Source organism: Scylla paramamosain, chromosome 6 (genome assembly GCF_035594125.1).
Source record: "Scylla paramamosain isolate STU-SP2022 chromosome 6, ASM3559412v1, whole genome shotgun sequence".
NCBI lineage: Eukaryota > Metazoa > Arthropoda > Malacostraca > Decapoda > Portunidae > Scylla > Scylla paramamosain.
The window spans coordinates 28,571,997-28,586,996 of NC_087156.1; the positions used below are offsets into that span (position 1 = coordinate 28,571,997).

Consider the following 15,000-nt stretch of genomic DNA (forward strand, 5'->3'; position numbering starts at 1 on the left):
CTACTTCTTCTCTTCCTCTACACATCTGTCTAGTTCTTTACCTCTTCCTCCTCCAACACAGCCTACAAAAACCTTCTATACAGCCTACCACCATCTCTATCTCTACACGGCCTACCAGTGCCTTTCTTCCTCCTACACAGTTTGGTTTCAGCCTCCTCTTTTTACATTTCGGCAGCATCCCACCCCTATTCTTTTCAAACAGGGGCGTAGACTGGCGGCCACTCTCACCCTCCCTTCACCATCCAATATTGCCAGACAGCCTTCCACAGCCCTCCTTCCCTCGGCACAGGCTGTCATCACGTGCCTCCAATCTTTCCCCATCCGTCACAAACTGCCGTCCCTTCTCCCGTCTTCCCTATACTCTCTTACTCTGCCGCCGCCACCACCACCATCACCGACAACACTATCACCACCACCCTCACCATCACCGTCCATCCACTCCTGCTGCTGCTGCTGATATTACCGCTGCTGCTGTTACCACTACTACTGCTGCTGCTACTGCTACTACTACTACTACTACTACTACTACTACTACTATCACCAGCACCAAAATCACCATTAAAGGAACAGCAACAACTACTATATCTTCTACGCATAGTTGTTACCATCGCCACCACCACCACCACTACTAACACGAACACCAATAACAACAAGAACGAAAGAGAAAAAGGAAGAAAAAAACACCACCACCACCACCACCACCACCACTAACAACAACAAGTCACTATCTTTAATCATACAGTTTAGCAATCCTTCCTATTCCTCCTCTTGCTCTTATACCATATTAGCGGCAACTCTCCTTCTCTCTCTCTCTCTCTCCCTCCCCCCTTCGTCCCCCTTGCCTCAGTAACTTCCCAGCACACACAACACTGAAATCAACTGTTGCTGCTGGCTCGTTCTGTCCATTGACGTGTAAAGAGGAGGTAATGTATGCAGGGAGAGGAAAGAGGAGAAAGAGAGAGAGAGAGAGAGAGAGAGAGAGAGAGAGAGAGAGAGAGAGAGAGAGAGAGAGAGAGAGAGAGAGAGAGAGAGAGAGAGAGAGAGAGAGATTAAACAGAGAAATAGGTAAATTCATGGAAGAGTAAAGTGAGGAAGGAAGGTTGAAATGAGGAAGAGGAGGAGGAGGAGGAGGAGGAGGAGGAGGAGGAGGAGGAGGAGGAGGAGGAGGAGGACGGAAAAGAGGAGTTGAGAGTGAGATTGATACAGAGACTGAAAGAGGATAGGGGAGAACGAATGAACAAAGATTGGGAAAGGTCATAGAGAAGGACGAGGAAGAAGTATAAAAAAAGGAGGAAGGAAGAGAAAGGAAAGGAAGAAATGAAGACATAAGGAGCGACTGCAAAAGGGTTCATAGAGGAGAAGGAGGAAGAACAGTAAGAGAAGGAGGGAAAGGAAAAAAAAACAAAAAGAAGAAAGAAAAAGAAGGGAATGGAAAAAGAAGAAGAAGAAATTAGGTTCGAAGAGAAGGACAGGGAAAGAAGAGAAAAAAAAATGAAGTAGCGAAGAGTAGGACAAGAAAAAGAGGGAGACGGAAAAAGAGAGAAGAAAAAGGAGAGGAAGGAGGAGGCAGTTAAGGAGTGAGAAGACTAAGAAGACTCAATGGGGAAGGGAAGGAGTGTTAGGGAGGCTGGCTGGGTGAGTGGCTATGTGGCTGGGGATTTGGTCACGTCCCCCGGCAGCGCTGTGCGAGAATTGGGCGGCGGGTGGCGGGCATACAAATATCATGGCACGTGGGAGCAAATTTCACGGTTTATGATTCACAGTAGCCCGCATGTCCCCGCCTGAAGGTACAAAACGTGTGTGTGTGTGTGTGTGTGTGTGTGTGTGTGTGTGTGTGTGTGTGTGTGTGTGTGTGTGTGTGTGTGTGTGTGTGTGTGTGTGTGTGTGGCCCGTTCTTCTCTCTCGTCTTTCATTCCTCTACTTTTTTTTTCTTTTTGTCTTCTTGTTTCTCTTGTTATATCTTATCTTTATATATTGATGTAAGCTAATGTGTAGTTCTTGTTGTTAGGTCGTAAGAGTAATGCATTGGTTCTTCTCTCTCTCTCTCTCTCTCTCTCTCTCTCTCTCTCTCTCTCTCTCTCTCTCTCTCTCTCTCTCTCTCTCTCTCTCTCTCTCTCTCTCTTTCTCTTTGTCTGCTTCTTTATTTTTCGGTTTATTTTACCAACTGTCCTTTCTTTCTGTTTCAATAAATCTATATTTTTACAGCATTTTTTTTTGTGTCCCTTTTAACTTAATCTGTTTATTTGGTTTCTTGTTCTTGTGTTTCATTGCTTTTTAACACGTTGTTTGTTTTTAGTTTTTCTTTTCCACCTGTTTTATTTGTTTATTTTCTTACATAAGACGGACATTTATAAAAAAAAGAAATAGCCCAAAGAAGGTACCAGCCCCTACAGGAGACAATACGGAAGCAAAGCCAGTATCACACGGAGAACGGAGTAGTGTCTTGAAACCTCCGCTTGTTATAGATCGAGAAGAATAGTAAACGTGGACACAAATAACAGGTATTGTATCCTGGAAAAGCAGTGTTTGCCTCGATTATCCATTGCTCGTATTATTTACACTGATAGCTAGATGGTGGTGGTGGTGGTGGTGGAGGGTACGCGGTGGGGCGGGCTTCCAGGAACACCAAAGCAGCGAGGAGAGTGATGACTACCAAAGTGAGGACGACATTCTGCTCCCGCGACGCCAGGTGCTGCTACAGTAGCGCGCCTTTACCACCTTCCCTTCCACCACCACCCCCACTACCACAGCTATGTCCGCCACCACCACTACTTCAGCCGCAATAACCATCGCCACTACAATCACTACCATTTGCACCACTGCCAGGTAATTTTTTATCATGACCAAGGCTACCACAGCATCTAATATTACTACTACCACAACCTCTACCACTACTACCACTACATCTCAGTCGCAGCAACAACAACTCGGATGAACACTTTAAAATCCCTCGCATTACCACCGCCGCTACTCCCATAGTTCCGAGCACCAATACTAGTCTGGCTCCGACCTCCGAGTACTACCACCATCACCACCGCCAACGCCACCACCACACCACTGCCATAAATCTTAACGGGAAACCTGCTGGAGTCCCCGAGGAAACCACAGGACAACAATCAAGACAAACACCTCCATCCACCCTCCACTCCATTCGTCATCCTCCCTTTACTTCACTCATGCACTTCCCTCCACCAGCCTTCAACACTGAGCCTTCCACATATGTAGGTTCCTCCTGCGCTTCTCTCCCCCCATTCACGTAATTGAAACTACAGAATCTGACGGATTACCTTAGGCTTCAGCGGCTCTCTGGCATAGGAATAAGTGAAACAAAAGCCGAGGTATCAAGCCAGCTGGACGTGTAACTTATTCATTATTAAGCGCGGGGATATAAGAGCGATTTAATAAGACAAAAGAAGGGCATTTTTCATTTGTATGTCATCTGGGTGACTAATGTTAGTCCACCTTGATGAATTATACAGGCGCTGAATGTGATATCAGGATGGGAATGAACACGAGGTGTAATATTTGTACAAGTGTGTGCATAACTGCAGCGTGGAGGTTAGTAGTGAATGGTGGCGTGGGCAAATTAAGCTGAGGAAAGGCTATACTCATACTTTTTCTTATGCACAAGGGAGAAGGACCAAGGGCAAAAAACATATTTAAGTAAAAGGCCTGCATTTTCTCTCCTAAAAGAAAAAAAAAAGATTTCAAAAGGAGAGCCAATTCTGCTTTGAAGGTGCCTTGAAACTAGTCTCTTAAGCAAGGCAAAATCGTATGGAAGGAAGCTTGCTCACACGAGGAAGCCTGTACAGTTGCCTAAAACAGTAATATTATAGTGAAAAATTGCTCAGATAAAAAAGAATATGTGGCAACTACCTCTACCAGTCACAACCCGAGCTCATCTTGGTCTATGGGCTGCTCTTGATAAAAAGCAACTTTTACTCCTTCCATTAAACTGCATTTAGCTTGTAAATATGAAATTCATTTGCACTTTGTGACATCATTACTTCATCTTACTGCACTACTCCACATCCTCTGCCTGTCCCTCTTGCTGGTTTGCTTTACACCTCCACTGCATGTGTCTTTCTTCCCTCCTTGCTTCAATATTCTCGCTCAATATTGCTTATCATAATTACTTGCATGCTAAAGTGTTCGTTATCTATCCCTTACCTCTCTTTTTTTATTCCTCTTTTCAGTCACCTGTATTCCTCGTGTCTTTCTTCACTCCTTGCTTTACCCTTCTCATTCCATGTCACGACGTCTTTTTTTAAATTTTTTTATGTAGGAAGGACACTGGCCAAGGGCAACAAAAATCCAATAAAAAAAAAAATGCCTACTGAAATGCCAGTCCCATAAAAGGGTCCATAGCGGTAGTCAAAAATTGATGAATAAGTGTCTTGAAACTTCCCTCTTGAAGGAAGTCAAGTCATAGGAAGGTAGAAATACAGAAGCAGGCAGGGAGTTCCAGAGTTTACCAGAGAAAGGGATGAATGATTGAGAATACTGGTTAACTCTTGCGTTAGAAAGGTGGACAGAATAGGGGTGAGAGAAAGAAGAAAGTCTTGTGCAGCGAGGCCGCGGAAAGAGGGGAGGCATGCAGTTAGCAAGATCAGAAGAGCAGTTAGCATGAAAATAACGGTAGAAGACAGCTAGAGATGCAACATTGCGGCGGTGAGAGAGAGGCTGAAGACAGTCAGTTAGAGGAGAGGAGTTGATGAGACGAAAAGCTTTTGATTCCACCCTGTCTAGAAGAGCAGTATGAGTGGAACCCCCCAGACATGTGAAGCATACTCCATACATGGACGGATAAGGCCCTTGTACAGAGTTAGCAGCTGGGTGGGTGAGAAAAACTGGTGGAGACGTCTCAGAACACCTAACTTCATAGAAGCTGTTTTAGCTAGAGATGAGATGTGAAGTTTCCAGTTCAGATTATAAGTAAAGGACAGACCGAGGATGTTCAGTGTAGAAGAGGGGGACAGTTCAGTGTCATTGAAGAAGAGGGGATAGTTGTCTGGAAGGTTGTGTCGAGTTGATAGATGGAGGAATTGAGTTTTTGAGGCACTGAACAATACCAAGTTTGCCCTGCCCCAATCAGAAATTTTAGAAAGATTAAAAATTAAAATTAACGTACTTAATTTTAATAATCTACTCCTTTTTTTTTTCTTTTCAATTTTCTTTTGTCTTATCTTATACTTATAGTCATGTTTTTTTTTTTTTACTTCTTGCTTGTGCACTCTCTTTCCAAATTATTAACCATGATTATGTTTATATGTTTTTTTCTAATAATCTCCTTTTCTTTCTTTTCTACACTCTGTCGCCTCTATACCTGTTTTCCTCATGTCTTTTTTTTTATCCCTTGCTATTCCACATTCTATTTATGATTAAGTGAACGTGTCCTGTGTACCATCCGCTTCCTTATTTTTCCTCTTACTTTTTTCATCCAGTCTCCGTTTCCCTCACACCACATTCCCTTCTCATTAGCGTGTCAGACGCAGAATTCCTCAAAGACAACAAGAGGATACTTTAAAATTCTCTCTCTCTCTCTCTCTCTCTCTCTCTCTCTCTCTCTCTCTCTCTCTCTCTCTCTCTCTCTCTCTCTCTTCCCTGAATTACTCTCTTATCTTGTTCCATAAACTTTGCTGGACCATTTGAGAAAGTTAGTTGGTGAGCTGGCGGTAAAAAAAAAAAAAATTAAAAAGAAAAAAAGAATGAACGAGCTAATGAGCCTTTCATGGCCCTCCTGCACCGCCACGCAGGGAGGAGCGGCGAGACTTCCACGTGAGGCTCTCAGTTCTATGCCACAACTTTGCGTAGGAGAGCAAGCCTGAGCTGCATTGGTGGACTGGTGGAGTAAGGGAAAGTCTCCGTAAACATTTTGTCGTCTTATCTCTACAATTCTTAGCGGGCTGTACTATGCTTCTTATTATTCCTATTCTTCTTCTTCCTTTTCGTTTTCTTCTTCTTTTTCTACTTGTTCTTCTTCCTGTCATTCTTCTTTTTCTTCTTCTTTTTTCTTTGTGTTGTTGTTGTTGTTGTTGTTGTTGTTGTTGTTGTTGTTGTTGTTGTTGTTCTTATTATTATTATTATCATTATCATTATTATCATTATTATCATTATTATTGTTATTATTACTATTATTATCATTCTCTTCATCCTCCTTTTTCTTCTTCTTCTTATTATTATTACTATTCTGTTTATTTAATTATGCTTCTCCCAGTCACTTAAATACGTAGTTCCCAAAGTGCACATTTACAAGATAAAAGAACATAATAACAAAGCAATGGGCAAAGTGCTGGCCAAAATAAAATCTGTGGAAATTATCAGAGTTTCCATTTTTTCATGATTCTGGTGGTGTCTGGTTTAATGAGGATACTACACAAACATGAGAGACATTTATGAGAACTCGACTTAACGTGTTATGAAGTAATGAGATAATAGAATATTTGAAAAAGACTGAAAAAAAGTAATATGTTAAGTACTAGAAGTTAATAGAGTTTATTTTTATTTTTTTACCATGATTCTAGTGATACCTGACTTAATAAGGATAATGCATTAATAGGAAAGACATTAATGAAAATCCGAATTAGTACGTATGTCTTGACCTTTGTAAAGTTGTGATGAGCGTCCGAAGGGTCTGACCTTTTTACTGGTGCTGGTCGTCTCCCTGCATTAATTCACTTGCAATACAAACAGAAAAAAGTAAGAGTAGGAGGCTAATTTTGTCTTTCTCTTAGTTTAAAATATGTCTCAGAAGTCGTAGCTGATAATGAAAAAAAAGAAAAAAATTGTCTAACAGTAAATTAAGAATATAGACCAAGATGTAGTATGGACAGAAGAAAGGGAAGAATAGGAGGTTAATGACGTTTAAGTAACAGAGGCGTGGTTTACATACATAACTCCCCGTGATATAATACAATATAACTCCTTGACCAGAAAACTGCGTACGTATATGGAGTGCATAAAAAGAAGGATCTCCGCTAAAATAGACTAAAACATTGCATATGTATCACAACCCAGCCACCAGCGTTAGGGAAAGCAGGAAACGCATCACTGTCCCCACAAGAAGAAATAGAAACAACATCAGCAGCAGCACGAAGTTGACGAATCTGCGAAAGTTACTGGAGGCAGCTGATTTGGCGTCGCTCTTCGTCACCAGCAAAACAGCAAACTCGGTGCATATCCCTAACTTGCCCCAACTAGACTCATGACTCATCCTTCCGCCTTGAGAAACACGGCAGAGAGAGAGAGAGAGAGAGAGAGAGAGAGAGAGAGAGAGAGAGAGAGAGAGAGAGAGAGAGAGAGAGAGAGAGAGAGAGAGAGAGAGAGAGAGAGAGAGAGAGAGAGAGAGAGAGAGAGAGAGAGAGAGAGAGAGAGAGAGAGAGAGAGAGAGATGTTTAGAGCCTGTAGTGTTGCATGAACCATTGAGAGCAAGTCAACGAAAAAGAAAAAAAAAAAAGGACAGAAATAAAGATACAGTTGAAGATAAAAGACCTAAAAATCACACGACAGAACACCTACTAAAGCCACGACTTCCTCAACACAACGCAAACGCAACGCAACAATCAATTCCCTCTCCATTACACCCAGAAAGAAAAATTCGTAACCCGGCAACTTCCCACCTGCAGCCCCGTGTTAAGAGTACCGCCGTGAAAACCAATGACCGTCACCTGATCAGAAAAAAAAAGTACAAGGAATAGTTTAGCAACGCCCGCACACTCACCCACAAAATGCTGGCTTAATGCTGCACGAACGTTGGAGAAAAGACCTAACCCAAACCCCTAACTTCGGGAATTACGCTCCTGACTTGTTGGTCCCTTGATGAAGTTTTCACTGCGTTTGGTATCGAGGGAGGCGTGGAGGTGAGTAAAGGTGGTGTGGTGTATGGCGTTGAATGAGGTAGTGTGGTGTTGAGAAAGGTGGTGTGGTGTTGAGAAAGATGGTGTGGTGTTGAGAGAGGTTTTGGTGTTGAGAGAGATGCTGTAGTGTAGTGCAGGTAATGTAATGTCTTGTGTAGGTGGTATTGTGGTGTAGTGCAAATGGTGTTGTGAAGGGCAGGTGGTGTGATAACTGGTGTTGAGATTGATGTAGAGATGTAGTTCAGATGGTGTGGTGTGGTGTCTCTGAAGAGCAATGGAGCAGCACCCACGGTATTACTATCAAATTTTTACCTACAAAATTATAATACGTTGTGTAATATGAAACCCCCTCACTTATTTCCATCTGTTGTACGACTGAGTAGCAACACACAAGACAGCAACAAACAAGTATACAATATAATATTCCACATCACGCCAAGAGGTAACATCATAAACGCATCCAAGAAACCACATTACGTAACTCACTCTAGCTGACAAGATCCATAAAGCGAAAAGAGGAAACCGTTTCTCATCGCATCAGACAACCATAATGTTACGTAAAGTGATTACAACAACTCATCTCATCATCAAGGACGGCCTCCCTCCACCGCCTCCCACTAGAACTACCTCATTACTCAGCCCATTCCATTCTTCCGACTGAATTTTTACCTCTGAACGGATTCTGTAAACTTCAAAAGGGAATTCCACACACCTGGTAGGCGCCGCAGGGACCAGGTGAGGCCCAAATTCCTCTATGATGCCGAAATAATGTTTGGCTTCCCGCTGAGCCTGCTGCTGCCGACACTCCTGAAGAAGGGAAAAACCCAAAGTTGGCTGGCTAAGGTTAGGGAGTTCGGATGGTGGTGGTGGTGGTGGTGATGGTAATGATGGTGATGGTGGTTGTGGTGATGGTAGAGTAGGAAGAAGGAAGGGGTGATGGTGAATGTTGGAGTGGAGGAGAGGAAGTTGAAGAGAAGCTCATTGTTGGAAGACTTAATAAGTATCCTGAAAGCAGTAAGTGGAGTGAGGAAAATCAAAGCAGGTAGAGAGAGTGCTGCTGCGTAGGAAGAGAGAGAGAGAGAGAGGGAGGAAGCAAGGGGGAGCTGGTGAGGCTAAGTAGGCAGGCTCGGGAGGAGAGAGGAGGGAGGAGGAAGAGGGGAGATTAGTGAAAGTGCAGTGGAAAGATTAATAAGGAGCTTAATATCACAATTGGATCTTACTTTATGTATCTGATCATGTTATTTAAAGAAGCTCAGGAACTGATGCGTGTAAATGGAATGGTTTTGTGAGGATGATGTAAGACTTGATAGGAATACTTAAATGAGCTATAAATATTTGAGAAACATGAGAGAGATTTCCTAACCTTCTAAAAATGTTGCTTTCAAATCAGTGATATTCTGACTGAACCCGAAAGAGAAATAAGAGACATAAAGGATGCACAAGCTTATACACACGTGAATTAGACGAGATTAGAAAAGAAGGCAGGACAATATGAAGTAAAAAATAAAATCGTCAAAGGCACAGGTATGTGAATAACACGCATACACACACACACGCACACACACAAAAACACCAACAAAACATAATGATCTCAAGAAAAAAATATATAAAAACTTGTGAAACATAAAGCAGCTCCATAAAAAAAAAACTATTATGCGAAAATGGGAGAGAGAGAGAGAGAGAGAGAGAGAGAGAGAGAGAGAGAGAGAGAGAGAGAGAGAGAGAGAGAGAGAGAGAGAGAGAGAGAGACAGGAGGGAAGAAAGGGAGCAGCGTCGACATCCTCACGCCCGCAGTGGAACATAACAACAATGGAAGGTGAGGAGAGGGAGACCAGAGCGTATTGTGTCGGTGATCTGTGAGTATTGTCCTGCGGCGGCTGGGAAAAGGTGGTAGGTGAGCGAGGCTGTGGTATGGAGGCTGCTACATGGGCTGAACATGGAGTAAGTGGTGGGTGACTAAAAGGGATGAGGTGGAAGACATTGTAGGGAGGAGGGTAGCACAGAGGAACAGGGTCAGAGAGAGAGAGAGAGAGAGAGAGAGAGAGAGAGAGAGAGAGAGAGAGAGAGAGAGAGAGAGAGAGAGAGAGAGAGAGAGAGAGAGAGAGAGAGAGAGAGAGAGAGAGAGAGAGAGAGAGAGAGAGAGAGCAAAAAGTAATGGGTAAAATGGAATGTAAAATCTGGCTGTTCAAAAATTAGTTTCTTCTTCTACATATAATGAAAGACAGGGTTTTACTTAAATGTTAACTAGTAGCTTCGGTGGTCAGATATTTCTGCGTAATCAAGAATGACTACTCAGGTAATGGACGGAATGTACTATCCTTTCAGAGAGCACAAAAACATTTCCAGATCTCTTTAAATAAATTAAACAGTCCAACTGGAACTCGCTTTTCTTACTGAATTTCCGGAAGCAGCAATTAGGAGGAGTACATTTCCAAGTTCTGTAGTATTTTATAACTATTGAACAGCCTCCTTTTTCACGTTACAAATACGGAAAAGCTTTTTTTTCCTAATGGATTTCGAGAAGCGGCAGTAACAAAGCCTATATATTTTTTAAACATTTGTAGAATTAACTTAGCCCACTCACATTAAAAATATAAAAATAAGTATAAAGAAATCAACATTAGAAAATATATTTTGCTGTCGCTGTCTTTTAATACACCGGAAGAATTGTGCAAGGAAAACAAATGAAAAAAAAATCTCAAATACCGTTGCTAAAAAAAAAAAAAAAAAAAAGAAAAAGAAAACAGGTGGATACGCCTGTTAATGCAGCTGAGTGTAGGGAATATGTACTGTACCATATATGAGCCAGTGCGTGGGCAAAAGAGTATTATTTTTTAGTTTATACTCTGCTTGATAAGACCAGTGTTTGTGTAGTGGTAAGATGAAAGAGATGCAATGAAATGTTCGTATGTCGTGATATTGACAGAGTATAAAAAAAGGGAGTGATTAATTCCCTTTTTTTTTGTATATATATCTTTTTTTATTTTTTTATTTATCTATTTATGGTGCCTAGTTTTTACTTTCGTTTATTTATTTGTTTATTTATTTATACACTAATTTATACGTTCACTAAATAACAAAATGTAATGGAGGAAAGACACGCAGCGCTAATGTTTACTAGCTTGCCTTTTTTTTTTTTTGCTCTCTCTTTCCCAGTTATATTGTAAATGGTGTAGCACATGGACAAAAAAAAAAAAAAGAGAGAGAAAAGGTTAAATTCAAAGTGAAGCTACACAAACACACACACACACACACACACACACACACACACACACACACACACACACACACACACACACACACATACACACACCATTCCACTCCCTCAGATAGCTCCACGTGACTTTTTCTAATTCCTGTTTTAATTTTCAATCATGACGTTCTAACTCAAATAAAACTCCTACCGACGAAACTTCATAATAAGTGCGTGTTTACTCCCAGTGTATGTTTATTTTTAACCGTTCTAGACCTTTGAATCCATTTCCTCACACTGGTGAAAATTAAAAATAAAATAAAAATAATTCCTCCAAACATAATTCTTTTCTCCTACCATTGGTGGTTTCTTCCTGCCTTATTTTTTGCCCTTCTTTCCTTCATTTTTTCCTTCGTTCCTTTGTTTCTTCGTTTCTTCTTTCCTTCCTTCCTTCCTTCCTTTCTTCTTTCCTTCTTTCCTTCCTTCTCGCCTGCCTTTCATACACAAAAAAAGAAAACGAACAACAAATCTTGATAAAAATTGTACAAGAGAGAGAGAGAGAGAGAGAGAGAGAGAGAGAGAGAGAGAGAGAGAGAGAGAGAGAGAGAGAGAGAGAGAGAGAGAGAGAGAGAGAGAGAGAGAGAGAATTACAATACCTTTTTGAAAATTCTGTTGTATCTCTTGCACTCCCAACTCGCTACGTTCTACATCTGAATGAGATTTTGTAAACACAACTCAAAGTGGAAAGCGAAATGATGTTCACGATCTTCTTTTAACATATTCCGTACTCCTCTGTTGCTTTCCTGACCTGATCATTCTTTGTTTAATGTGCCTCACTCTATCCCTTTCTCTTTCTCCCTCCATTAATTGTTCTTTTCTATCTTAATCTTATGTTACTTCCTGTTCTCTCTTCCCTTTCATGCCTCGTCCCACTCTTCTCTTCATCAGTCCATTCTTTTCTTCCTTCGTGTCCCTACCACTCCTTTCCTATATCTGTCCCCTTGGCTTCTTTTATTCCTTTTCTTTCATGCTTCCTTCCCTCATTCATCTCTTTCTACTCATAGCTACCCTCTTCAATATTTTTCTACTTCCCACTATATATTCCTTCCTCTTTTCCTTCTCTTTCCTTTCTTCTTTACCCAGTTTATCACTTTCCTAATTTCTGTTTGGATTCTGGATTTTCTCTTCCGTATCTTACTCCTTCCTTTCCCTTATCTTTCCATCCCTTTCCTCCTTCTGGAGTGTTCAATTTTTTTCTAAATTCTGTTAAATTCTACTCTTCCTTTCCTACCTATGAGGAAATGAGCGCTGAAGCCACGGACAGGTGTAACGTATGCCTCAATATTACCTTTACATTTCCTACATCCTCTCTCGTTTCCTTCCTTCCTGCCTCCATCAGCCCTACAAAAAGCTGCACAGGTCTCTTCTCACTAAGCAAAGCAGAGGCTTCGGTTCAGCATCAAATCCCTAGAGGCGAAGTAAGAATTTTCGACTAACTACGCAAAGGAATAAATCATTGTGTTCCTATTTTTATCTCCCTCCATTTCCGGCAAAAAATCTGGGGTAGGGAATAGTAAAAGTGTAATTTCTCTATTTTATTTCCCATCCCGACGTTTTTAATAAGAGGTAAATGGGGGGAAGGAAAACCGGGATATATTTTCTCTCTTCTTTTAGGCGGAACAGTAAAGTTTTCGGCCTTGAGGAAGAAAGAAAAGAGAGAGAGAGTGTGGAAAAAAATGGGAGGGAGATTGGAAAGAACTGACCGCCTGGAGATGAGAGTGTGAAAGACTGAGTGACGGATGGTTAAAGAGAGAGAGAGAGAGAGAGAGAGAGAGAGAGAGAGAGAGAGAGAGAGAGAGAGAGAGAGAGAGAGAGAGAGAGAGAGAGAGAGAGAGAGAGAGAGAGAGAGAGAGAGAGAGAGAGAGAGAGAGAGAGAGCATAGTTGATGTGGTTATGAGAGAGTAAATTCCAAGGTGCGTTTTATCATATTCATACACTTTAATTTCCTCTCCTGGCCGTGTCACTCGTACTCTCCCTCTCTACTTCGGGACGCCGCAAACGAGTTTATTCATGAGCTTCCTCGATTTCTTTGCATAGAATAATAAGGAATGGAAAGGAGCAGGGCGGAGGTTTGTTTTGAGGTTTGTTTGAGAAGCCACTGGGAACACACACCCACACATCCACACACACACACACACACACACACACACACACACACACACACACACACACACACACACACACACACACACACACACACACTTCATGTCGTTATAGCTTCACTGATATATAATAATTAATTCCACTCGGTAAAAGTAACGATTTTTACTCTCTCTCTCTCTCTCTCTCTCTCTCTCTCTCTCTCTCTCTCTCTCTCTCTCTCTCTCTCTCTCTCTCTCTCCTATATAATTTCATGTAAAGAACAAAAAAAAAACAAGTAATATCAATGTATTAAAACTCTACGGAACACGGCTACCATATTTCACTTACTGTGCACTGTACCGTTTTGGATCAAGAACAGGGAAAAAAACAAAGAAAGTAATTGAGATTAATGGCAGAGGAAAGCCGTTCATCTTCCGGTGCGTCTCTCTCGAATGACTAAATGGACTTGAAATAACTGCAAACCGTGACATGTGTTGAAACTTAAGGGGGATAATATTTACGAGTCATGAAACGAAAATTGGACCAAAGAAAGTTTTCCAAGGTGGCTAAAATTTACAGCCCTTTTAGGAGAGGCTGGATAAGAGCACCATTACGCTTCTCATCTCGCTTTCTCGCGAGGGAAAAACCTAAGTGGTGAAACTGGTCTCTTACCTGACATTTCTCGGGAGGGGATGAAAAGAGAATAACTCCAGCACTCCGTCCGCACTGAGTCACTGAGACTACATCATCTGTTTACTTCAGTACCGTAGAATGTCAATGGATAGATGGTTCAATGGTGCGTTACGGGATTCTACAGAAAATATGAGAGCGTAAAGGAAGGAGGGGAGATTCAGGGCTACGAAGTAGAGGGAAGGTACGTAGGAGGAAGAACAAGGGATAAAGAGAAGGGAAGATGGGATAGAGTGAAGATAGGGGAAAATAGAAAGGAGAGGAGGGAGGAATTTAATATCTTGTTGGTAATTTTCTCTCTGCCTAAAGGGGATGACGCAGTAACTTGACGGCGTAAATGCACGAGGAAGGAAGAGGGAGTGTGTACTCATATAGTGAAGATACACCAGGAAGGTTAGGTTAGTGAAGATACACCTAGGAAGAAGTAGCGAAACACCTCGAGGAGAGAAGAGAAAAAAGAAAATGCAGGAAACAAAAGAATGAAACACAGAACACATAATAAAGGAAAGAAGAAACAAAGTCCTAGAAAATTAAACAACTCGGTGATAAGAAGAATGAGAGAGAGAGAGAGAGAGAGAGAGAGAGAGAGAGAGAGAGAGAGAGAGAGAGAGAGAGAGAGAGAGAGAGAGAGAGAGAGAGAGAGAGAGAGAGAGAGAGAGATCGGAGCACTTTTGTATCATGCGGAGCGAAAATACTAATTATAATCATCGGTGAGAATCAGGGCAGAGTATTGGTGCTTGCTTAGGTAATGAACTGCCCTAATTAGAAGCGTGTGTGTGTGTGTGTGTGTGTGTGTGTGTGTGTGTGTGTGTGTGTGTGTGTGTGTGTGTGTGTGTGTGTGTGTGTGTGTGTGTGTGTGTGTGTGTGTGAGAGAGAGAGAGAGAGAGAGAGAGAGAGAGAGAGAGAGAGAGAGAGGAAAAGACTACTACAAATGGAGACAAGTGATTCCATAACTCATAAGGCTTAAGAATTACATAACTTGATACTCTTCCTAAACCTCAATTACATAACTCATCCTCCCACCACCACCACCACCACCACCACCACCACCACCACCACCACCACCTGAGTTATACGCAATACGATTACTACTCGTGCTAAAAATAAAACCTCCCTCAG

At 41.8% G+C, this 15,000-nt stretch overlaps 1 protein-coding gene across 2 annotated transcripts in view; it reads right to left on the reverse strand.

Moving 5' to 3' along the window:
• LOC135101574 (uncharacterized) overlaps positions 1 to 15,000 on the reverse strand; it is a 142,956-nt gene that overhangs the window by 20,926 nt on the left and 107,030 nt on the right. For both annotated transcript variants that reach the window (XR_010269309.1, XM_064005699.1), the window contains exon 3: positions 8,569 to 8,663. Coding sequence is in view for 1 of the 2 variants with exons in the window: in XM_064005699.1 (XP_063861769.1) it covers positions 8,569 to 8,663 (95 nt within the window). In the remaining variant the exon portion in view is untranslated. The remainder of the gene's footprint in view (positions 1 to 8,568; positions 8,664 to 15,000) is intronic.